The 25159-nt window shown below is 44.9% G+C and overlaps 1 protein-coding gene across 6 annotated transcripts in view; it reads right to left on the bottom strand.

The window, feature by feature from the left end:
• The window catches only part of pcnt (pericentrin), an 81602-nt gene that overhangs the window by 51138 nt on the left and 5305 nt on the right, over positions 1 to 25159 (bottom strand). For all 6 annotated transcript variants that reach the window (XM_063211542.1, XM_063211539.1, XM_063211543.1 and 3 more), the window contains exons 3-17: positions 24207 to 24383; positions 19686 to 19835; positions 16297 to 16434; positions 8934 to 9344; positions 6311 to 8425; positions 5850 to 5945; positions 5475 to 5618; positions 4966 to 5221; positions 4443 to 4522; positions 3949 to 4183; positions 3680 to 3780; positions 3164 to 3275; positions 1890 to 2136; positions 914 to 992; positions 196 to 412 (exon numbers count right to left, since the gene is read on the bottom strand). In XM_063211542.1, the coding sequence (XP_063067612.1) occupies positions 196 to 412; positions 914 to 992; positions 1890 to 2136; positions 3164 to 3275; positions 3680 to 3780; positions 3949 to 4183; positions 4443 to 4522; positions 4966 to 5221; positions 5475 to 5618; positions 5850 to 5945; positions 6311 to 8425; positions 8934 to 9344; positions 16297 to 16434; positions 19686 to 19835; positions 24207 to 24383 (4558 nt within the window). The remainder of the gene's footprint in view (positions 1 to 195; positions 413 to 913; positions 993 to 1889; positions 2137 to 3163; positions 3276 to 3679; positions 3781 to 3948; positions 4184 to 4442; positions 4523 to 4965; positions 5222 to 5474; positions 5619 to 5849; positions 5946 to 6310; positions 8426 to 8933; positions 9345 to 16296; positions 16435 to 19685; positions 19836 to 24206; positions 24384 to 25159) is intronic.

Raw genomic sequence — 25159 nt, 5'->3', positions numbered from 1 at the left:
TGAAAGCCCAATGATTTGCATGGCTTGTACTGAGGTCCTTTGAAAAGACAGACAAGACCTTACATTCACAGTCTCGAATGTTAAGTGGCTCCTTATAAAAGTTTGAAATGATACATTCCCTTGAGAAAGCAAGTCCTTTGAGGAGATGGTGCTCTTGAGACAGCACTTGAGCCCAACTCAGGTCTCAGACCTCACCTTTGACGTGGCTCTCTGACAGGCGGGCGCGTAGCTGCTCCAGCTCCAGCGAGTGTTTGTTCTTGAGCTCGTTGATCTCGGCGAAGTAGCGGTCGGTGAGGTCGGTGCGGACCTGCAGCAGCTCCTCACGCTGGGCCAGAGCCATGCTGGAGCGCAGCAGCTCCAACTCACGACCGTGACGCTCCTCTAGGCTGACACGCAACGAGTCCAGCTCCTCCTGCATACATACACACACACACACACACACACACAGCCAGACACAACAAAACACACACACGCACACACACACACACACACACAGCCAGACACAACAGGACACCACACACAAGCACCCAAGTAGCCAAACATTCACAGGCATACATGTATACACAGAAGCAAATACACACACCCACACAGAGAACGGAAACACAAAAGGGCATTTTTCAAAACAAGGGTCTTGCATGACTGCATTCCTGCTCCAAGACTGAACAGCATTGGCTGACCTACTGTGTCTGTCAACACCTAGCCGGTTCAACTGGTAACACCATCAGTGCACGCTCGCAGCAAACAGAGAAATGCAAACAACCACATGCAAGTTCAATATACAAGTTCTACATAAAATATGCTTCATGGTTTCTGCTTTGTACTACTACAACGCAAATGCTTTTTGCTTTCGGCAACTTCCTAAGAATAGGAAACATTCAATTGTGTGTAATTATAAATCATTACTTTAATTTACCTTGTGTTTCTCCAGCTGTTGGGTGATTTCTGCCAGCATGTCAGTCTTGTCTTCATCTGCCTTCACCTCAGACAAGAAACTAGGAGACACAACAGAGCAGCAAGTTAGATGGGAAACTAGGAGAGGATAGACTAGCCATCAGTAGGTCACAGAAGCATGCTTTTAGCATTTCTGCTAACTCCCTGTGCCTTCAATTGTCTGGTCTTTAGTAGGGGTGTGCAAAGTAATCGTCATATCGATGCATCGCGATACTTACTGTCACGATACAATGCATCGATTCATGACAAGGTATCGTGATACTTATTTTCTCAATATACTGCATGGATTCATGACAATTGATTATTTGATAACAATAAAATTCGATTTGCCACGGGTTATTTTGTTCAGTAGAGAATAGGTAATATTTCTGTTGTGATGTAAGCTCTCTCCCAGATGATAGAATGCTTAAATAGAATGAACTGAAAGCTACACAGCAACTGACAAATAAGCTGTATTTTACACATTTATTGAAGTAAATATCGCAATGCATCACAGTAGTACATGAATCGCAATGCATCGTGATAGAATCGCATCGTGGCATGTGTATCGTGATGCGCATCGAATCGTGAACCCTTTGCCAATACCCAGCCCTGGTCTTTAGTATAAACTCCACCCTCTTTGACTCAGACATCCCTTTCCTTGTTCAACTCCCATCAACCTTCACCTTCGATTCTTTACATTATCCCAATAGGGCCCTTAAAAAGTCTGATTTACAATATGTGTTTTAAGGTCTTAAAGCATTATATTTAGCCATGTTTTCAGTCCCATCCCTTGTGCGCGTGGCCTTGTGTTGATCAGTTTCCAAACGATTCTTAACACTCATGTCTCATGGCAGCAGTGCAATGTCCACTCGTGGCTCTCCTCAATCTCTACTCTCTCTTTCTCCATCCTTTTTTCTCTCCTTTTCCCCCCTTACAAATCTCTCTCTCCACCTCACCTGGACTCTGCCGTCTTCATGACGGACTCCTCCAGTGCTCCCTCTATGAGGCGCAGCTGCAACAGGGCGATCTCCTCGCGGTGGCTCTCCTCAGTGTTGCGTAGCCGCTGCTCAAAGTAGCCCCGCAGGCTCTCCAGCTCCGACTCGTTGTGTTGCTGCAGGTCTCTCCTCTGCTGGGAAAACTCCTGCTTCAGCCGCTCGATGTCCTCCACACGAGAGGAGCGCAGCACCAGCTGCTCCTTCAGCTCTGAGGAGGAGAGGACGAGAGGAGAGAGGGAGGGAGGAGAGCCGGAGAGGAATGGAAAAAGAGAGGAAGAGAGCAATGGACAAGGAGAGAGGGAGGGAGAGATGCATGGAGGAGAGAAGAGGAGAGGAATGGAGAGGGACAGAAGGTGAGGAGGAGACAAGGACAAAAGGAGAGAAGGAGAGAGGGAGGGAAGCGAGAGGAGTAGAGGAGAGGAGGAGGAAAGGAAGACAAATAGAAAGATGTCAATGACTGGAAATACCTTTAGCCCTCATGAGGAGAGGCCCAGTGGTTTGGAGAAAACAAAGGATTTGTTCTTAACCAACGCATTTGTTGAAAGTTGTTGCCAACCACGAATTGTAGATATCAAACACTGTTTGACTGTCACGACTCGAAATAGAATGCCGGCTATAGTCTTGTGTTTACAATCAGAGATAAGATTGACAGTTGCGATTCTGTGTGTTAGGGCTGCTCGATATTGGAAAAAAACAATATCACGATATTTTCTGCAAATATTGATGTCACGATATTTTAAGCGATATATACAAAATTCTCAACCCCCGCCACTATTATCGTAGTGGAGTGGCATGCATAATGGCTTTCTAGTTTCTAGTGCTTTCTAGTAGCAGAATGTCTAGTAAGTCTGCGTGAATATAGACTTGAGGAGAGCGCAAGACTTGAGAATCTATTTTTCTTGTCTATTTTTCTAGTTCTGATGTACCACCCCTGCGTTTTGCTTAATCCCTTGGCTGCCATACTGCACCGTAGCGTTGCAAATGACAAAATATCACGATATATGAATTTTGATATTGATATCACGATATATGATGAATATTGATATCGCGATATAAATACGATATATTGCACAGCCCTACTATGTGTGTACGGCGCAACCTGCTGCAATTTTAAAGTGGTGTAGTTTGAGCCCAGCTTTTACCACTACCCCCCCACTCAAACTAAACCACCACTTGCCCCCACCCTAACCTCCCAAACACACAGTAAACCACCACTCCCTCAAACCCCTGCTCACCTCCGAGCTCCTGTCGGCTGCTCCTCATGGCCTCCAGCTGGGCCCAGAGCTGCGACACCTCCTGCTGAGAACTGGCCTTCACATCCGCACACTCAGACTGGAGCTTCTCCACCTGACACACACACACATGGATATAGAGGGGGGGGGATCAAACAAGCACACACAGTGAGAATCCATGCTGGCAGGGTGCTCTGGCTTCAAAGCAGCCCGAGAGCCAGCTTTCATCTACAGGGGCAGTGGGGCAAAGGTTCAATATGCTTCAGCTTTTACATCATTCAGTACATTAGTAGTATAGCACCCAAGTGCTTTAAAAGTAACCTCCATTATAATGACTCTAGGTAGAGACCAGTTTTACACAGGAGCTAAGTTAGTACAAGGTATACATGCATTTATTTATTACTATGTGCATGTGTCGTAGTGTATTATTTATGTTGACTACCAGCAACACCATTAGCCAAGTGTTTTACATTTGGCCTGAGGCGGGTTGAGTGTTCTACAGGAAGTGACATCACTGACCTGCTGCTGTAGCTGATTGGCCGTCTCCTCCAGCTGTTGACAGCGACCGCGCTCCTCCTCCACCACCACCTTATGGCTGGCTACCAGTTCTTCGATGGCTCCTACAAACAACGATATACATTTTTAAACGTTAATAACGGAGAAAACGGATCGAATCCAATTATGCCAATAAGCCTCATCTCACTTGTCCAAAACATTCTGTCTGTAAAAAGCTTTTGGTCACATAATCTCGGTACGACTGTCTTCACAAAGGCAGAGTGACTACTCACGGGCAGCGTTGTCCCTGTCCGTGCAGGCCTGGGTGAGCTCCTGCTCCAGCCTCTGCACCTCCTGCTCTCTGGAGGTCTCCACCTCCTCCACGTGGCCCCGAGCCTCAGCCAGAGCTGCCTGGGCATCGGTGAGTGCCGCCTGGGTCTCGGCCAGTCTCTTCTGGGCCTCCTGCACACAGGCCTGGAGCTCACCCTGGAGTCGCTCGGCCTCCAGGGCATACTGGGCCTTCAAGTCCTGAGAGAGGACGAGGAGGAGAGGATGAAGAGAGGAGGATGAGAGGAGTCAGATCAGCATTTGAAGATTCCCATTAAACCAGAGCTCGGCATCAGCAAAGAATTTAAGCCATTACAGGTGAGTCAAACAGCCATGTTTCATAACCGCAACAGTACCAGTACAAATGATTCAAGTGTGAATTTCTAACAATAGCAGTAGTTCCATCTGGTACAAGTGACTCAGCTGTGAATTTGTTACGACACAATACTATGTAACGCACCTGTATTTGGCTAGCCTGGAGCTGTTCTGCAGAAGCCTTCTCTTCCGACAGGCGCTTCTCCCACTCAGCCTTCAGGTCATCTGGAAAGCCACACATGGATAAACAATAATGATCAGGATTAATACTCATTTTATTTGTATGACACAAATTCATACTTCATACTTCATACTTCAAGCTCTAAGTTCCATGGTAGTTGTTTCTTAATCTGATTCTGAAACAGTGGTGTAGTCTACATGGAACGCGGGTATACGGAGTATACCCACTTCTAAATTTCAGGGATTTCAGTATACCCACTTAAAATTGATTGATCCACTGTTTTGAATAGCAAAAATATATACAGTATACCCACTTCAAAAATACTCAAATATACAGCATACCCACCATTAAAAAGTAGACTACACCACTGTTCTGAAAGCACTATGAACTATCCATGGAGGTGGGGCGTGAGTGAAGCGCAAGTCGACAAGCACAGGTCAAGGATGGGAGTTAGATTATTAGAATGTACCCTCATCTCATCCCTTACCCATCTGTCTCTGGTGCTGCTGCTGTATCCTCTCTTCCTGTGTGCCCTTGTCTTGCCGTAGTCTCTCCAGTTCAAACTGCTGTCGCGTCTGCAGCATGGCGCTCTCCTGAGCCCACTTGTCCCGCAGCGCCCCCTGCAGTTCGCTCAGCGCCGCCTCGCGCTCCTTCTGCATGTTGGCCTGCGTCAGCTCCAGCTGCGCCGCGTGCATGTTGGCCAGGCTCAGGCGCAACGCCTCCATCTCCAGGGTCTGTTGGGTCTGTCGGCAGTAAGAGAAGGTTATAGTCTTGAACTCTTTTACAAAAAAAGCCTCTGCCGTGTAATTTAATGCCGCAACAGAGTACTGTGATGATGGCTGCCTGTGCATGCAGCATCTACCTGGTCTAACTGCCTACTGCATCTCTGCCTTGGGTGTTGTGCAATGTAATGTGTTGTAATCTACCTGTGTCTGCTGCAACTCTGCCTGGTATCATGCAATGTAATGTAATATACTGTCATCTAGTGATGGCTACCTGTGTCTGCTGCAACTCAGCCTGGTGGGCTTCCTCCATGCTCTCCCGCAGTTCTCCAGTCAGCTCCTCCCTCAGCTTGTCCAGCGCGTCCCGGTGCTCAGCGGACAGCGCAGACATGCCTCTCTGGTGCTCACGCTCATGCACCTTAATAGGGTGGAAGACGCACAGGTATGAACGAGCATGAAGCTTTGCTGAATTTGCCAGGAAGAACAAAACCTGTGCTTTTAAATGAGGACTGAATTTACTTTGGAGAACTGAGGAGATTACTGCAGTTCAGGAGAGAATGCCTGTGCAAAGCATTGTGGGGGTATTCTTAGCTTAAGCTACATACTGTACATGTATATTGATAGGATGCCCTTTGATCTTTTCACTGACCTGTTTGATCATGCAGACTTGTTTCCTGTGCTCTTCTTCCAACTCGATCCTCAGCTCAGACAACCGGTCATCCATCTCAGTGTTGAGATCATCAATCTGGAACCAAAAAAAAAGAAACTTCATCAAGAACAACTGATTTTGGATCTATGAAGATGCATCATGCATCCAGGTCATGTTGTTGTAAGCAACTGGATTTTTTTGAATCTTGAATGATTAAAGATACCATATACCCTTAGGCTTTGTGGCATTTGAAATTCCCTGTGCAATAAAAATCTTTTGGTTTACCTCTACAACAGCTCATGTCACTACATCTTCTGTGTTCCCCATCTCACTTCCGTGTAATTCCTACATTGCATTTATCATAATGAAGTGAAACCCTTCAATAATAGCTGCTCCTTTGCAGAAGCTAACAGGAACCTGAATAGAAGAACAACCAAACTATACAATCCAAACCAACCAACCTTTGTATGGACGCTGGCCTTCAGCATCTCCCGCTCCTCCTCATGCCGTCTCCTCAGCTGGTTGCATGCCTTCTCCTCCTTCTGCAGTAGCTGCAGCACCTCCTCCCTGTGCTGTTCCCGGAGCTCCTCCAGGGTCTGCCTGACCTCAACCAGCTCCTTCTCCTTCTCCATGCGCTCCCCCTCTGCCTTCTCCAGAAGACTGTTTGCCTTCTCCAGCTCGGAATACCTGGCCTCCAGCTGGTTCTGGAAGTCCTCGAGTTCCGATTCCAGAACGCTCTCCATGCTCTGGACCTGGTCCTCCAGAGCCTGGATTCGTCGATCCTGACTGGCCTTCTCCAGGGCTGCGTGAGTCTGCGCCTCCTCCAGGTTGGTCAGGTTCTGCTTAAGGCACGCTAGCTTGCTCTTCAGGTCTTCCTTCTCTTGCTCCAAGACCTGAATCTTCTCCCCGCTCTCCTGCAACTGCACAGCCAGCTGCTGGAGCTCCTTGTGGGCAGCGTCCACCTCCTGATTCTTCTGCTGCAGCAGCAGTGAGCTACTCTCGTTTTTCTCCCGCTGGCCGTCCAACTGTACAAGCAGCTGGTCTCTCTGGGTGTGCAGGAAGGAGAGCTGACGCCCGAAGATGGCCTGCACCTCGCTGCTCACGGTGTCTCCCGCCAGCTTCTTCTCCTGGACGTCTCGCACCAGCTGCTCTTGGAGCCGGAGCTGGTACAGCAACTGGACCCGCTCCTCCTTCAGCTCCCGGATCAGGTCCTCTCCCGACAGGCAGATGGTCTTGCCCTCCGAGTTGGTTCTGTTCTTTGTGTGGACCAGTTCCTGCTGCAGGTTCTCCAGGAAGCTGATCTTATTCCTCAGGTTGTCCTGCTCGTGTTCTGTCTCGCTCAGCACCTCCTCGAACTTTGTCCTCCTCTCCCGTTCGTTGTCCAGTTCACACTGCAGGGCCTGCAGCTCCTTTGAGGCTTTGCTCCTCTTCTGCCTCTCCTCGTCCAGCTCCTGAGAGACCTTGGTCCTCCTCTCCCGCTCCTCCTTCACCTCCTCCAAGGCTTTGTTGCAACGAGCTTGAGCTTCTGCCAGCTCCTCAGAGGCGTCGCCCCTCTTCTCCAGCTCCTCCTGCAACTTCTCTGAGGCCTTGGACATCTTTGCCCGCTCCTCCTTCACCTCCTCCTCGTATTTGCTCCTCCGCTCCTTCTCCTCTTCCAGCTCCCACTGCAGTGCTTCCAGCTCCTCCGACGCCTTGCTCCAGCGGTCCCGTGCCTCGGCCACCTCCTCGGCAGAGCGCCGCACCTCCTCCTCCAGTATCTCCAGCTGCCTGTCCCGCTGCTCCAGCTGATCGCTCAGCTCTTGACACTGCTGCAGTAGCAACTCCTTGCCCAGGTCCATCTCATGGGAAGTTGATGACTCCCCTATCTCCGTAACGAGGTTGTCCGCGTCTCCCACGGAGGACAAAGCCCCTCCAGTGAGGTCGGCAGCGCCGTTCTCTGTGTCGTCGAAAACACTCAGCTCTCCACCCTCAATGATTTCGCTGTTGAGCTCGAACTGACCGGAAGTCTCCAACAGGCTGTGCTGCTCGATGCTCTCGTCCGCCCAGGAGCTGTTGTGCGGATCAGCACGGGCCAAATACATCTCCATGAGGGGCACCGGCTCTTCAGAGACAGAGGTGTCCAGACAGAGGTCTGTCATTAGGGAACCGTTGCTGGTTACGGCTTCTGGCTTTGAGGAACCCTCGCTGGCGAGATCCTGGTTCTGCTGCTCTTTGGAGGCCTTCATCTGGCTGACCCGTTCGATCGAATCCTCCGAGGCACCGCGGTGAGGTGAAAGGTCGAGTTGGGAGCACTGTCCTTGAACCTGTTCAAGGAGGTTCCTAATCTGCTGGACGTCGTCGTCGTGCTGGGCCTGCAGTTGTTTGAGAGCCGTCTCGTGACTCTCGGCAAGCTGGGCCAGGTCCATCTCTCTCTCCTCCTGCAGCGTCTGCAGACGGAGGTCGTAGTTCGAGATGTCCGACTCGTGTCTGGAGCGCAGCAGGCGTGACGTTTCCTCCTCGTCTCGGAGGCGTTTCTGGAGCTCGTCCACCTGGCAGTGTAACCTGGCCATCTCTCGGTTCAGCTCGTCCTTCTCCACCTTGTAGAGTAGAGAATTGTAGAATAGAATAGAGCAGAGCAGAATAGAGGAGAGTAGATATCTTATTGATCTCGAAAGAAATGTTAGTGTTTAACAGCACATTACACACATTGAACAAATCCAACAAAAATGAGACATCCAGCATATCACCAAGTCATGCGAAAACATTAGGACGCCATATGAAAACATGTATGTTTCAAAGAACATATGGACACATCAATATTAATTTGTTTTTAAAAATGCAAGAGAGCATCCAAATCAACTGCATGCCATCATACCAAAATCACATCGAGTCCAATCATGGTTTTACGCATTTATGGGAAAGAAAGTGATTTAACCGTTGTTAAACAACAACAAAAATACACTTTCTCCCCCATGAATGCATAAAAACACAATTGGACATAGATGTGTGAACATAGTTTCATAAACAATGAATGGAGTCCCAATTTCCTCACACGACTGTATGGTATGCACACTTGCATACAGTCACTAAAGAAACCCCTCCAACCTTGTACTGCTGTGCCTCAGTGGCGTGGCTCTCAGCCCTGCTGAGTTCGGACTGCAGCTCGGCCAGCTTGGTCTCCAGGCCTTGGCGGTGTCCCTCCATGCTGTCCACCTGCCGCTGCAGTTGCTCAGCAAGGCCCCGCGCCTCCTCGCAAGCATCCTTCTCCTTGGCCAGCTCCGCTTGAAGCACATCAACGACCTGGGAGTGCGACTGGTCAGAGGACTGCGAGGCTTGTTGCGGGCTAAATGAAATGAGGCTCTTGGCTAGCGGGGAGCAGTTGAGGTCAATGAGGCTGGGGGGCGGAGGAGATCTTTGGCCGACGGACTCCGAGGCTCCTCCCAGCAGCTGCTGCTGTTGGAGGTTCGAGATCACTGAATCCTTCTCGGCCAAGAGGCACTGCTGTTCTTTGGTTTTCTGTGAATGCAAGCGGCATTATTACAGAACATGCGCACGGATAACAACAATGTTTTTGCTATTACTACAAATCAGAAATCAGTTGTTTGAGGGGGGGCGCTCGAGCAGCGACATGTGAAGACGTGTAAATTCGTGCTCCGAGAGAGTGAAATGTTTTTCAAACTTATAATTTGAAATTTTATTTGAATTATCACAAGTCAGCAAGTTAAACTACTACCGCATACGTGGGGCATCTTTTTCAACATTTCAAGTGCGGTCTAACAACAGAAAATGCCGAAGAAAGAGGGGGGCTCCTCGACCACGGCTAGCCACCGTGCTATCCCGACACCAAGTCAAACTATCGGTCAAGGGGACGATATAAGCAAGCTAATGGAAGCCATCACCAACTCCGAGAAAAAGGTATTGGCCAGGATCGACACGATGGACAAAAAAGTTGACTCAAAATATCAAGAGCTGCACAAAATCATTGACTCTCTATCAGCGGACTTAAAAGGTAATATCTCAGCAGTTCGTGATGAAGTTTTGGCTGAGATCAACACTGTGCAATCAGCCTGCGCTGCTCACGAAGCACAGCTGACTAGCTTGGAAGAAGCTAACAATGAGTACTCTGACAGAGTGGTGGATGTAGAAGCGCAACTAGCCAAACTAAATGACGAAGTGTCCAAATTAAGCCAAAAGGTCGAAGACCTCGAAGGCAGACAGCGCCGAGACAACATTCGCATTCTGGGGGTCAAAGAAACTTTTCAGCTGGGTCCTCGTCCTACGCAGACCGTGGCCAAACTACTTCAAGACTGCCTGAAGTTGGACGCGGTGCCAACGCTGGATAGGGCACATCGCAGTCTACAACCTGAACCGGCGAAAGGAAACACTCGCCCACGCCCAAAACCGCAGTGGCCACGAGCTATTATCGTCAAATTCCACTACCACCAGGAGCAGCAGGAAGTGCTACAAAAAGCGGCAGCTACGACATCTCTCGAGTTTGATGGACAGAAGATAATGATCTTCCCGGATCTACCGCAGGCTGTGGTTAAACGGAGGGCTGCGTTTAAAGACACTAAAGAACTTTTACGTCCCCACCACCCTCGCGTCCGTTTCGGGATGGTTTACCCTGCTAAGCTGAGGATCACTTCTCCACTTGGAGAAGAGATTTTTGCCTGCCCGAACGCGGCCATGGACTACACATTGGCGAACTTCTCCCAAATTCCACAAAATGAGGCGGTGGAATAAGTATCCTTAGCCAAACTTAGGCTACTTGCTTCTATTTTTCAGTGGCTGATCTTGGTGAGAACTCTCTTTTTTATTATTAACATAATGTTTTTTTTTTCGAAATGCCCAGCCGTGTATCGTGCTATAGTAAGTGTTTCTTTTTTTTTTTTTTTTTTTTTTTTAAACTTGGCTGGTTTTACTATTGGCACTCCTTTTCTTTCTTTCTTTCTTTCCCCCTTTTTTTTGCTCCACAGTGCAATATGCACAGTTATTGGGCTACTCAAAGGATTGCAATTATTGTGTTTGCTGACTTGGTTAGGAAACTGTTACATCTTCTCTCTTTTATCTCTCGTCATGGGCAACGAGGTAGGTAACCGATAGCTTAGTTAGACCAGAAGCGTAGGCAATCTCTAGGTGTACATGTTAGGCTGTATACCATATGGGGGGTGGGCGACTGTCTTGAGTTCTGGGGAAGACATGTCAGGGGGTATATGTTGTGTGCATTGCTTGTTTTTATTTGTCTATGTTATTTTCCCAAGAGTATTCTTAGTTACATGCTCATTTTTTTATGTGTTTTACTATAGTTTTCTCAGCACTTGCCTCCAAATGTTAACAATTATGCCCCACCATAGTATTGGTTATGGCTAATGACAATGCAACTCCACCCGGAACAAGGGTCCCATCTACCACATTTATTTCATGGAATGTTAAGGGCCTTAATAATATCACAAAACGTAACAGGATATTCTCTCATCTGAGTACATTTAATCCACATATTACTTTCCTGCAAGAAACACATCTTGAAACACTACAACATGACAAACTAAAGAAAAAATGGATCTCTCATGTGTATCATTCTAAATATAATTCTAAGGCCAGGGGTGTGGCAATACTTGTAAGTAAAAATGTGCCTTTCACGTGCACTAATGTTATATCAGACAGCAATGGGCGCTACATTATAGTAAGCGGTAAGATATATAACACAGCGGTCATCTTAATTAATATTTATGCTCCAAACTGGGATGACTCCCACTTTTTTTCAAAACTCATAGAACTGATACCCGATGTGAATAACCACCAGCTTATCCTTGGTGGCGACTGGAATTGTGTTTTACAACCAAGCCTAGATAGATCTAAAATACATCCCAACAAACCAAACGCACACCCCAAATCTGCTGCTGTAATTAAAAACTTCCTCCAAACATATAACTTGTCAGACCCTCTGCGTAGAATCAACCCTCTGTCTAAACAATTTTCTTTCTTCTCTTCAGTACATCACACTTACTCCAGGATAGACTATTTTCTGCTAGACAACTCTCTTATTCCATTTGTATCCCGCTGTAAATACCATGCCATTGTAATTTCAGATCATTGCCCTGTTCAATTAGATATTGTGTTTCCAGAAACATGTGCATCTCAGCGTGTATGGAGATTTGACACATCACTCTTAGCGGACGAAGTGTTCATGACTGTGTTCACTGCAAAAATTGATGTTTTTATATATCTGAATGATACCACAGAGGTGGCAAAGTCCACTGTCTGGGAATCTCTGAAGGCCTATCTTCGTGGGGAAATTATCTCATATTCCTCCTACAAAAACAAAGAACGTAATAAAGAACTAAAACAGCTAATTGAGCGCATCTCCAGCGTGGATGCACAATATGCCGTTAACCCATCTCCAGACTTGTTTAAGCAAAAACTTCTCCTTCAGTCCCAGTTCAATACACTATCCATTCGTGATACAGAGAGACTTATGCTACGAACCAGACAGCACATCTATGAACATGGTGACAGAGCTGGTAAACTGCTAGCGCATCAGTTACGGAGATCCATTAGTAAGAATGTAATTTCAGAAATTGTTGATGAATCTGGACACATCTTAACAAACCACGCAAAAATTAATGAGGCATTTCAACAATATTACTCAAATTTATACACCTCCCAGTGTACCTCCGACCCTCTGGATACAGACTCATTCCTGGACACTTTGGACATCCCATCTATAGACCAAGACCAACTTACAGCTTTAGAAAACCCAATCTCTGAACTTGAGATTACTCAGGCCATAAGTACACTACAAAGTGGAAAAGCCCCAGGCCCTGACGGCTTCCCTTCTGAGTTTTTTAAAGCCTTCTCAGACAAACTGATACCTTTGTTATGTGCAGTGTTTTCTGAATCCCATTTCAAAGAGGCACTCCCGCAAACAATGACACAGGCAACAATCTCTGTACTCTTAAAAAAACACAAGGACCCCAGACAGTGTGGCTCCTACCGTCCAATCAGTCTACTGAATGTAGATTATAAAATTCTCAGTAAGACTCTGGCCCTTCGTCTTGAGAGAGTGATGTCTTCCATTGTACACCCAGACCAGACCGGTTTTATTACGAATCGACAATCCTTTTTCAATGTTAGGCGAATGCTTAACATACTACACTCTGACCACTCTACTGTCACACCTGAAGTTATCGTTTCATTAGATGCCGAGAAGGCCTTTGACCGAGTAGAGATGGGATATCTATTCCGTATCTTAAATAAGTTTGGTTTTGGTCCGTACTTCCAATCTTGGGTTCGGACCCTATACTCTTCGCCTGTATCATCAGTAAGAACCAACAACACTACCTCAGCTTACTTTCCACTACAAAGGGGTACCCGCCAGGGCTGTCCCCTCAGCCCTTTATTATTTGACCTAGCTATAGAGCCTTTGGCTATTGCGCTAAGAGCAAATAATGACTTTTCAGGAATTATGCGAGACGGTATCAGTCATAAAGTGTCACTGTACGCAGATGATCTTGTTTTATACATTTCTGAGCCAGAAAACACTATCCCTATAATTTTGGGTATTCTGCGCTCATTTGGTACCCTATCAGGATACAAGCTGAATCTAGACAAAAGTCTTCTTTTCCCTGTTAATCAGCTGGCAATTGATATTGACTATGATCATCTCCCATTTCAGGTGGAATCCACTTCTTTCACCTATCTAGGAGTACAGATCACACGCACCTTCAAGGCTTTGCTAAAAAATAATTTTGACCCCCTAATGGAGCGAACTAAACAGGACCTGACCCAATGGTCGACTCTCCCTATTTCTCTTGCTGGTCGGATTAACTCTGTCAAAATGACAGTGCTTCCTAGATTTTTATATCTCTTCCGTATGATTCCAGTATTTCTACCTAAATCTTTTTTTAAGAAACTTGACAAAATTATAACAGCTTTTATTTGGAATAACAAACTAGCACGAATCAACAAAACCTACTTACAAGGTTCAAGGAAAATAGGAGGTTTGGCATTGCCAAATTTTCTACACTATTATTGGTCATCAAACATTACGAAACTACCCATATGGCTTTCTACCTTTAAATCTGGTGAAGGCCCAACTTGGGCCACTATGGAGCTGCATTCTAGCCTTCCTATCTCACCTGTATCTCTCATAAGTTCCAATCTCCCGATGAATACACAAAGCTGTGCTAAAAACCCAGTTGTCCATAACACAATACGAATTTGGTTTCAATGTAGGCGGCACTTTGATTGTAAACAAACACTGACATCTATTCCTCTGACATCAAATCCCCTGTTCCACCCATCTCTAATTGACTCAGCGTTCACATTCTGGAGGAGACAGGGAATACTGTTTTTCAGAGATCTCTTTGTTGATAACATTTTTGTGTCATTTGACACATTAGTCAGGAACTTCAACATCCCTCAAACTCACTTTTTCAGATACCTACAAGTGAGAAACTTTGCTAAGAAACATTTTAGCACTTTTCCTCATCTCCCACCAGATTCACTCTTAGCAGGATGCCTACACCTCCCAGGAAACCTGAAAGGCCATATCTCCAGAGTTTACAATATTATTCAACAGATTAACCCCCCATCACTAATCAAGAGAAAAACTGCATGGGAAGAAGACCTTAGTGTTGACATCCCAGAAACCACCTGGGATAAAGCTGTTAGGCATATATACTCATCATCCATATGTATCCGGCACCGCTTGATTCAATTCAAAGTCTTTCACCGCTTATACTTTACCAAAGCCCATCTTGCAAAAATATTTCACACATCTGACTCTAGCTGCAGTAGATGTCATCAGTCCCCAGCAACCATGGGACATATGTTCTGGTCATGCAACTCTTTAAACACCTTTTGGACATCAATATTTGATGTGTATACAGAAATCTGCCAAAGAACAATTGAACCTAATCCATACATTGCAATATTTGGAGTACCTCCTGAAGAATATAAGCTTAACAAATACCAATCAAATGCTATTGCATTCTCTTCACTGCTAGCCCGCAGACTAATTCTTTTTAGATGGAGGGCTACCCATCCCCCCTCTTTTGTGCAGTGGGTACATGAGGTTATGATGGCCCTTCAGATAGAGAAGCTAAGATCTGATCTGGGTGGTTCATGTAAAAGATTTGGCAAAACATGGTCTGCATTCATTAGCTGTGTAGAAAAACTAACCTTAGCGTAATTTCTCCCCTTCCTCAACTGTACTACATTGGAAGTGCAAGGAGCTTGAGCATGTATTTTGTGTGTGTGTTTTATTTGTTGTTGTTGTTTTTTGTTTTGTTTTTTGTTTTTTCTCTGTCTTTATTTTCATGTCTTTTTTTTCCTCTTTTAAGCTGCAATCTTTCATGGTTTGCAGTGTTTGTATCTGTCATTTTGTCTGTATGCGTTCCCTTTTAATCCAGTTGGATTGTTTAATTGTATTGTATTATTATTATGCTATGGAAAACTCTTAAAATAAAGTGTTCAAAAAAAAAAGAAATCCGTTGTTTGAGACGGACTTGTAAGAAAAATGAGCTCACCTCGTACCGTCTCAAACTTATGGAAAGACACCAAAATGCATAGAAGTATTCATTGCAATCAGGCCCTTATTTATATGGTAAAATATACAGCTACTAAATAATATGGCTTCTCACTCATGGTAGTAGGGCTGCAAAATTAATCGAAAATAGTGATAAAATTGTGAAAGTTCGTGAAGTCGTGCTTTCAATAGTGACCTACCTTTGAGAGTGTCCTTGAAGCCAAAACATACTGACAGGCTGGTGTTTCTGGCCATAAATCTGTCCACACGGTTTCATGCTATTGCCTTTACATAATTATTAAAAAATCAATAATCGTGATTACGATTTTGACCAAAATAATAGTGATTATGTGAATATGAATATTTTCATTATTTGGAACAATCCCGAAATATGTATTTTTATGTATTAAATCCGGTCACATTGAAAATGGGTAGTGAATTTTTTTGGCCTATGTGGAGAATTCCCCCCCAACCCCACCCCCAGTTTCATGAAGGCCAGAACTCATGACATCATCAATCCATGACAGTGCTGCCATTCGTATGAGCAAGTGAATGTCGCACCAAATACGTTGTTTTTAATATGTTGCTTTTAAATTTAGATACGGTAGCACAAATAACTTGTAGTGAATGTTTTGAAAATGAGGACTCCTGGATCAAGTTAAAGTATTAGGTGATTTACCACCACCCCAAAGTTAACTCAACCTGGATTACTACTTAGCTTGTTTCTTGGCAATGGCATACTCCCTGTTGTCAAGACTCAAATTAGATGAAGTGTGCTAACCCAAGGACAAGTATGTATACTTAAGCTATGGACTACTTGCTTGTTTTGTTAAATAAGAATGGAGATGTATTGATGCACTGTATGACTATGGAAATAAAAAAAGAATAATAAAAAAAAAACTCAATTAGCTGAGGCAAAACTGCTGATTGCCGAGGTACCTGCTGGAGTTCCTTCAGTTGCTGCTGTAGCAGGTCCTGGACCTGGAGGCTCTGTGGTGACATTGGCTGCCCAGAGTGCTGCGGAGCCTGGCTGAGCTCACAGCTACCCTGACTCCTACTCCTCAGGTACTCCTTCGTCTGAAGGACAGACAGACAGACAGACAGACAGAGAGAGAGAGAGAGAGAGAGAGAGAGAGAGAGAGAGAGAGAGAGAGAGAGAGAGAGAGAGAGAGACAGATGGATGGAGAGATTAACAGACGAAATATCGCAGACATGACGAGAGAGAGGGAGAAAGTGACAGACAGACAGAAAGACAAAAACAGATAGAGCAATAGACATAAGCAGGCAGACAAAAAGACTGAAGAGATGAAAAGCTGAACATGGATATGGAGTGCCAGATGGAACGATAGACCAGGGGTACATTTTTGGAAAGCGTTGTTGTTAGCCAGTTTAGCTACTTTGTTGATTGCAATGCAATTTTACCAGGCAATGATGTACAAAGTTGCTGGCCCCTTCAACAAGCTGGGCGAAGAATGGAAGTTTTGTCGTCTCAATCATACTACACAGATCATGCAGGCACTTGAGAGGGCATGCCAAGAACAAAACTAAACTATACATTCAAGTTGTACAAGGGGCCATGCTCAAAATCACGACACACAAGGTGGAGTACAATAGTGAGAGTGTAAATTTAGGATGAGCAGAGGTGGATACGAACTCAAAAATGGTTGACCTTTTAGTGCTTTACCGCCAACACAATAGTAGAGTATGCTTATGCAAGTTCAATATAGCGGACGCCATGAATACATACCTGACGCTGCAGCTGTACAAGTGTATGTGTAGGTGGGAGAGAGGGGAGGGAAAAAAACAGACTGAGAAAAACGGCAAGCGAGAGCGAGCAAGAGAGAAAGCGAGCGTGGGAGAGGTACTATGGAGGAGTAGGTAGGGATAAAGAAAGAAGAGGCGGTTGGGGAGTGAGGGACTGAAGGAAGCAGCTATAGAAAGTTAGCTACATAAGAACAACAAAAAAAAGAGAACAAGGGCAGAAGAAGAGATGAAGGTCCTGTATCTACGGCAGTTGCTGCTTTAGAGCCTGTATCTGTTGCGAGAGATATGTAGAAAAATACAGAGATGGAGAGAAAGATGGTAACATGGCAAGAGAGGGGTGGGGTATTCTATATACCTGCTGCAGCTGTAGCTGTATACGCTGTGTGTGTGTGTGCGAGAGAGAGAGAGAGAGTGTGAGTGAGTGAGTGAGTGAGTGAGTGAGTGAGTGAGTGAGTGAGTGAGTGAGTGAGTGAGTGAGAGACAGAGAAAGAGAAAGAGAGGGACGAAGAGAGAGGGACAAAGGGAGCAATAGACAGATACCTAAATACCTGCTGTAGCTGTAGGACCTGCATCTGCCGTGTGGTGGAGGGATGAACAGAGAGACCTAGCTAGCTACAGTCCCAGGAAAAAGTTTGTACACCCATTGAAATGTCTTACATTTCTGTCCAAATTGATCATAAAACATGGTCTGATCTTCCCGGAAATCTCAAGAAGGAACAATCAGAGTCTGCTTTAATTAATTCCACCCAAACATTTACATGTTATCATATTTGTATTGGTCATAAGGCCATAACATTCATAGGAGAGCAGGGCATAAGTAAGTACACCCTTGCATTAAGTAGGTTTTAACCCTCAGTTAGTTGCAATATCATCAACCAGACTTGTCCTGTAGTTGCAGATCAGATTAACAAAACAATCTGTTTGTATCTGGTCTCCCTCTTCTTTAGAGAACTGCCTCTCGTCAGCAAAGGTTTGTGGGATGTCTGGAGTGCATAGCTTTCTTGACTTCATGCCTTTTAATCTCAATTGTTTTTTGTCAGGGCTTTGACTGGGCTATTCCAGAATGTGTATTTCATTATTATGAAGCCATTCTAAAGTCGATTTGCTTCTAAATTATGGTTTGTTGTCACATTTCAGAATGAAATGTCTTGAGTGCTTCAACTGTGTGACAGACTTCATGTTTTTTCTGTAAAATATCACAATAAACTTGAGTTCATTGTTCCACTAATAATAGCAAACTGTCAAGGGCCTGAGGCAGTAAGGTAGCCGCATATAATGATGCTCCCGCCACCATACTCAGAAGAGGAGATGTAACCAAGAATAGCTAAAAATGGGATTCATTCTGCCAATCTAAAATTAATGGGGTTTCTGTCCAAAAAAATATTGCTGCACCTTTGAGGTTTGCGAAAAAGCATTTATATGCTTCATAGAATTACTGCAAAATATTCTGTAGACCAACGTTGAAACCAAAGTTGAATTGTTCAGGGGAACACACAATGTCATGTTTGGAGGAGAACTGGAGAACCACACCTTCACCAAAACATCATCTCCACCTTCGAGTATGGTGGCGGGAGCATCATTATATGCGGCTACCTTGCTGCCTCAGGCCCTTTTCAGTTTGCTGTTTTCAGTGGAACAATTAACTCAGAAGTTTATCGAGATATTTTACAGAAAAAAGTGAGGTAGTGTGTCACACAGTTGAAGCACTCAAGAGGGTGGGTGCTGAAATGTGACAACAACCCATACTTTAGAAGCAAATCGACTTTAGAATGGCTTCATAATAATGAAATACACATTCTGGAATAGCCCAGTCAAAGCTCTGATAAAAAACAATTGAGATTAAATGGCATGAAGTCAAGAAAGCTACGCACTCCAGACATCCCACAAACCTTGCTGACGAGAGGCAGTTTTCTAAAGAAGAAGGAGACAAGATACATCCAGATTGTTTTGTTAATCTGATCTGCAACTACAGGAAACATCTGATTAAGGTTATTGCGACTAACTGAGGGTTAAAACCTATTGAATGCAAGGGTGTTATTACTTATTCCTTGCTGTCCTGTGAATGTTTACATCTTATGGCCAATGAAAATATGAAAACTTGTAAATGTTTGGGTTGATTTAGTTAAAGCAGACTCTGGTTGTTCCTTCTTGTGATTTCCGGGAAGATCAGACCATGTTTTATGACCAATTTTGACAGAAAGGTAAGACATTTCAAAGGGTGTACAAACTTTTTCCTGGGACTGTATATATAGCTAGTTCCCGATATATACAGCAGGAAGAGATGGCTAGATGAAGAGAAATAGATATACCTGCTGCAGGACCTGTATCTGCTGTGTGACAGAGAGCTAGCTATATATACCTGCTGGAGCTGCTGCTGTAAAGCCAGTTATCTGCTGTATGATAGACAGATGAATAGTGATAAAAATAGAGATAGAGCGATAGAGTGATGGAGACGTGTGGCTGCTGGAGCTGCAGCTGGAGGGCCTGTATCTACTGTGTGATGGAGGGATGAAGAGAGATAGTCAGAGAGGGAGATAGAGAACTAGCTAGTTGTATATATATACCTGCTGGAGCTGCAGCTGCAGGGCCTGTATCTGCTGTGTGAGCTGCAGGGCCTCCTGCTGCACCTGGTCTCTGCTCTTGAGTGCCCCCTGCAGGTTGCTGCTCAGCTGGGAGATGATCTCGTTGCGCTTCTCCACCGCACGCTGCAGCTGCTGCATGGGCACAGGAGACAGAAGGAGGAGAGACATTTAGAGAAGAGGCCAAAACGGATATTAAAAGCAGGGTACCACCCTACCACCAGGAGCAATTTGGGGTTAAGTATCTTGCTCAAGGACACGTCTATGGGGCTTACGCAGAGCAGGACTGGAATCTGCAACCTTTTGGTTGTCAAACAAGATACAAGATGGATACAAGATATTTCATTGCCATGTGTACATGAATTCTAGAATCCATGTGCAATGGAAAGCTTCGCCGCTCGGAGAGTCCCAAAAAAAATGTAAAAAAGAAAAAAGTAGAAGTAAGGGAAAAAAATATAGAATAGCTTTTTAAAATATCTGCATTTAGAAAAAGGTAGGCTGAAGAAAAAGGGAGATATGAGTAAAGGATGGGTGTCATTTCTATGGTGGTTTGGAGTTCACCAGCCTGATGGTTTGAGGAAAGAAGCTGTCCCCAAATCGGCTGGTGTGGGCAGGCATGCAACTGTATCTGCGGGCAGATGGTAGTAGGGCGAAGTGCGTGTAGCTGGGGTGGTGAAGATCCGATATAAATGTTTGGCCTTCCTTAGACACCATTGATCGTAAAGATCCTGGATGTTGGGTAGTTCAGATGTGATTACCCGTTGAGCAGATTCGATAACTCACTGGAGGGCTCTCCTGTCTTGGGCAATGGTGTTACCATACCAGGCTGTAAAATTACCAGTTAAGATACTCTCTCTATTGTATAGCGGGAAAAGCTGGCCAGTATCCTACTCTCCATGCCATATCTGTGCAGCCGCCTATGAAAAAACAGTCAGAGCAGACTCCTCTACCAACTGAGTCACTGAGATTCTGTGTTCTATCTGGGGAGTAAAAAAGCTGGAGCAGCACCAATGCAATTCTGTTCTTCTTTAATCAGGTGCACAACATGAACAACTCTGATGAAGATTGGTTTAACCATCAAAACGTTAGTGATGTCGTGCCCCTGATAAAAAAAGAGCAGTCATATCCGTGTTATTCCAGCTTTTTTCTCTTCAGGAAGATATTAATGGCCTTTAAACTGACAGCATACCATTTCTGAAAATAAGAGGTAGAATGTGAGCTGTCAGATTCAGAGAACACCCCAATGATTTAACTCAGAGAAATCCAATTATTTAACTGAAAAGGAGGTGCTGTACTAGTTTATTTCCAGAAATGGTGCACGTATCGCTTAAAAAAAAAATGCAGAATTGTCTTTTATAAAAAGGGAGACACTTGAATAAAGTGAGAAAGGAAGAAAGACAGAGAGGGAGGGTCTCATTCTCCACTCAGCAGAGTTCATACTTACAGACTGCAAAAAACATTCTAACATTTCTGGAAAGAACCTAATTTAATCCCTCCACTCCAGTTAAATAATTGAGTTTTACCTTTCTCTTACTAATTCAGCTGTTCTCCGAGTCTGGCAACACAAATTCTACCTCCAAACTAGCATATACGAACCATTGAATCATATGGGACCAGCTACCAGCTGGCCAGTTCCATACAATTCAATGATGATTGCTGGCGTAAAAATAGAACTAATATCCCCAGAAGCAAAGAATGGCTTGAATGAGCTCATTTCCAGAAAATGTGACACGTCACTTTAAAACAACCTGTAAAATTGCTTTTCATAGGGGCGAATATAAAGAGAGACAAAGGAAGACAGAGAGAGGGGGGGTCTCCTTCATCTTCTCTTATCTACTGCACACTTTGACTGTTACTCAATGTCAAGTGTTCCAGCCTTGTTAGGACGCGAAACGCCCTGTGATTGGATACTCTTTGGTGAACTCCGCAGAGTATCCAATCACTAGGCATTTCACGCACTACCAAGGCTAGAACACTTGACTTTGAGAAATAGCGACTGACTGCTGCAACACAATGCAACAGCAGTGTTCATATTTACAGACTTAATTCCAGAGGATTCCGTCCATTTTCAACATGCAGTTGTATCGCACTACTCTTGACTTGTCAGTTCCTGACAACAATGCGCCATTGTTTGTTCAGTACACCAAGATCCTGGCCATTCTAATGGTCGAATGGTTCGTTTACTTTGTCTTTGATGTCTCAACATACTCCAAATGTCATCCCAAAATGCATATATCACCACCCAACACCTTACAACACAGCACTAACTATTGGGACGATCTTCATTGATGAAATGGAGTCGTTATCAATCACAACCAAACATTCAGAAATGCAACAAAATCAAGTCATGATGGGAATGACAGCGAGTTCAAGCCCGTTCACACAGCATGGTGGCTTGATATACCTACGAACCTTAGGGAGGTGTGCTTGAACTTCCAGAACAAAAAGGTGTCTTGGGTCAGCAGCAATTAAGCGATCTTTAATTTAACCCCGCTTTAATTTGAATTCATTCAGCTGTGTCAGTTTTGAGACCTGGCCTGATTCACGCACAGAAGCACAGTGACACAGTTATATTTTTGGAGGTTTTGCATGGTCACTTTCTGAGAAGTTACTGAAGCTTTTTCAGCACTTCATACTTTTGTCTGAAACAAGTTTTTTTAAATCTAGGCAGTCCCCATTAAGTCTCATTTAGTACATACTTTGATTTTCGGACAGATACAGGCACTGAGATAAACGTCTGACTACATTGTGAGGTATTTTTTTAGCCCTTTTATTTGCTTGTGATGTAAAGACATCAGATGTCTTGAATGAGAAATCATCAGATGTGAATGTGAGGAAGAGTTAATGGAGGCATTACTTCAACTACAGGAGGAAATGTGTGAGTAGGACTGCCGGCAGCTTTTAGATTAATCATCCTTAGCCTTAACCTCACCGTCATCCTCCTCCTCCTCCTCTTCCTCTTCATCCACACCCTCCTTCTCATTAGTATCCTGTTTAAGGATGAGGGCGAGGAAGAAGAGAGTATTCTCTTCATCGTCATCATCATCAGTTTCTTCCTCTTCATCCTCACCCTCCTCCTCATCATCTGTTTCGTCCTCTTCCTCACTCTCCTCAGTATAATTTTCATCAGTATCCTCCTCTTCATCCTCACCCTGCTCATCATCAGTATCTTCCTCTTCATCCTCACACTCCTCAGCATCATCAGTATTATGCTTATCATCCTCACTCTCCTCCTCCTCACCAGCATCTTCATCATCATCAGTATTCTCATCATCCTCACTCTGCCCCTCATCATCATCAGTATCCTCTCTCTCCTCCTCTTCCTCACCAGTGTCTTCATCTTCATCATCCACCTTCTCTTCTGCCTTACCCTCCTCCTCCTCCTCCTAGACACAAATGAGTACACCGCACTAAGAGCCTGCTCTCCTTATCCTGCCATCTCACTTTTCAAATCTCTGCAAGCCATTTTACTTTCCTGCAATGGCGAAGAAAGTCTCACTTCGTGCGAGCTCATGTGTGGGCCAATGACTATAACAAGCACCTCTGCTCTCGCCAACTCACTTTTAAGGGTGATGATGATAACTAATTTCTAAATCAAACATCTCATCTTGCTAGCTCGCTTTAATGGTGATGCTAATGTACCTTTTCAGGAACATCTCATTTTACCATCTCACTATCTGCATGATTGTAATCACACATGCATCTCTGCACTCCTGTAAAAAAAAGAGGAAGCATCTCCTGTGGAATATCCATTATGTAACGAGTAGCATTCAGCGAGGCGTGCATTAAACTGTTTGAAGTCGACGAGGCGGAACCTAAGAACCTCCTGACGTGAAGCAGAATGAAGTTTGCTCCGTTACGTTGACTTCAAAATGTTTAATGCATGCGTCTTTAGTGCATCCGTCAGAGGAGGTCAAGTTTCGCTTCAATGTTAGTTTAACTGCTTCATACATTTTTGGAACGTTAAGTAAAACGCGACACAGCCCGCAGCCACAGCAGTCAATCATCCATCAAAGAGTTGACGGTTGCTATACTAGGCACATCCTAGCAGGTATTGATCAGTTATGGAATGGTTTTTAAATGTTTTGGACAGACCAACTTTTGAGCCGTGCAAGTCATACGATTGTATTGCTCACCTACTAACCAATGAGAAAGCAGCATTAACCAGAGTGTTTGAATTTCAAAGCACAATCCAAGTGTTTGAATTTCAACTCTGCCAACACCGTGAGAGCGTTTGAGAGACAGCAAAGTAACCATTATTCGCTCATGAGTGTGTGGGTGTAAATCACGTGCGGAGTGGGTGCGCAAGAGGGGTGCACTCCGCATGTGAGAGAAAGACTGCCAGAGAGAGCGGAAGACAGCGAGAAAGAAATAAAAGAGAGTGGGGAGGCAAGGTGAAAAGAAAGGCTGAGGGGGTGGGGGGGTTGGGGTGTGAGAGTGAGAGAGGGAGAGTAAGAAAAGCTGTGGGAGAAAGGAAAGGACGTTGGAAGAGAACTGATGTGGTACCTTAAGCTGCTCTTTGCCTGTGTGTGGGACCACCATGGCCCCTGGTTCTTCAGGGGGGTGAGCCTCTGCCCCGTCCCCCAAAAGGGAGCTCTGTGCCTGGCTACAGTCATCCGCCGCCAGCCTGTTGCCTTCCTGCTCCAAACTACTGCTGTGGTCTTCACTGGAGGATCTGGAGTGCTAAAAGGTTTCAAATAAAAGATACACACGCACAAGCACAAAACACATGTGCACACACACAGTCACACACATACACACAGTCACACACACACAAACAGGAGAGGGATGAAAATAAAGTGCATACGTTATTGCTGGTTGTGTTACCATGACAACATTTCCCCTTGCAGCATTCACATGGCAGCTGACCCATTTACGGGCTATGCAATGAGTTAAAAAAACACAAATACACACACACGCACACACACACACACACAGTCACACACACACGGACTTAACTAACCACTGTGCACGCATGCTCATCACAAGCAATGCACACCAAACATACAGACAGGGCAGAGCAGGGGAGGGGTAGAGGAGTGGAGCGGAGCAGAGCGAGAGAGAAAGAGAGTGAGAGCAGAGAAGGGGAAAGGGGCAGGGTAGCAGAGGGCAGTGGAGTGGCCGAGTGGGCAGGAGAGGGGCAGGGAGGGGCAAGGCAGGGCAGGGCAGTGAGGCTGATGCACATTATAAGGTCTACTGGATCCTGCTCAGGGCTAAATAAGGCATACATTCGTCCAATGCCGCTTTTCCACATAAATTGACTCATTTTCATGACATCCTTACAAAAAGGGGAAAAAAAGAAAGAAAAAAAGCGCCTCAGACTAAGATGTCAAGTGTCAGATTATGAAGGGAGAAGTGGAATAGTATAAAGCACCAATGCTGGCAGTGAAAAGCTAAGCTACGACACTTCAAATGTCTGTTAAAGAGAGAGATTCAATACACATATTTATTCAGAATAC

The sequence above is a fragment of the Engraulis encrasicolus genome, chromosome 12 (genome assembly GCF_034702125.1).
Source record: "Engraulis encrasicolus isolate BLACKSEA-1 chromosome 12, IST_EnEncr_1.0, whole genome shotgun sequence".
NCBI lineage: Eukaryota > Metazoa > Chordata > Actinopteri > Clupeiformes > Engraulidae > Engraulis > Engraulis encrasicolus.
This window is presented reverse-complemented; position numbering and strand designations above follow the sequence as displayed.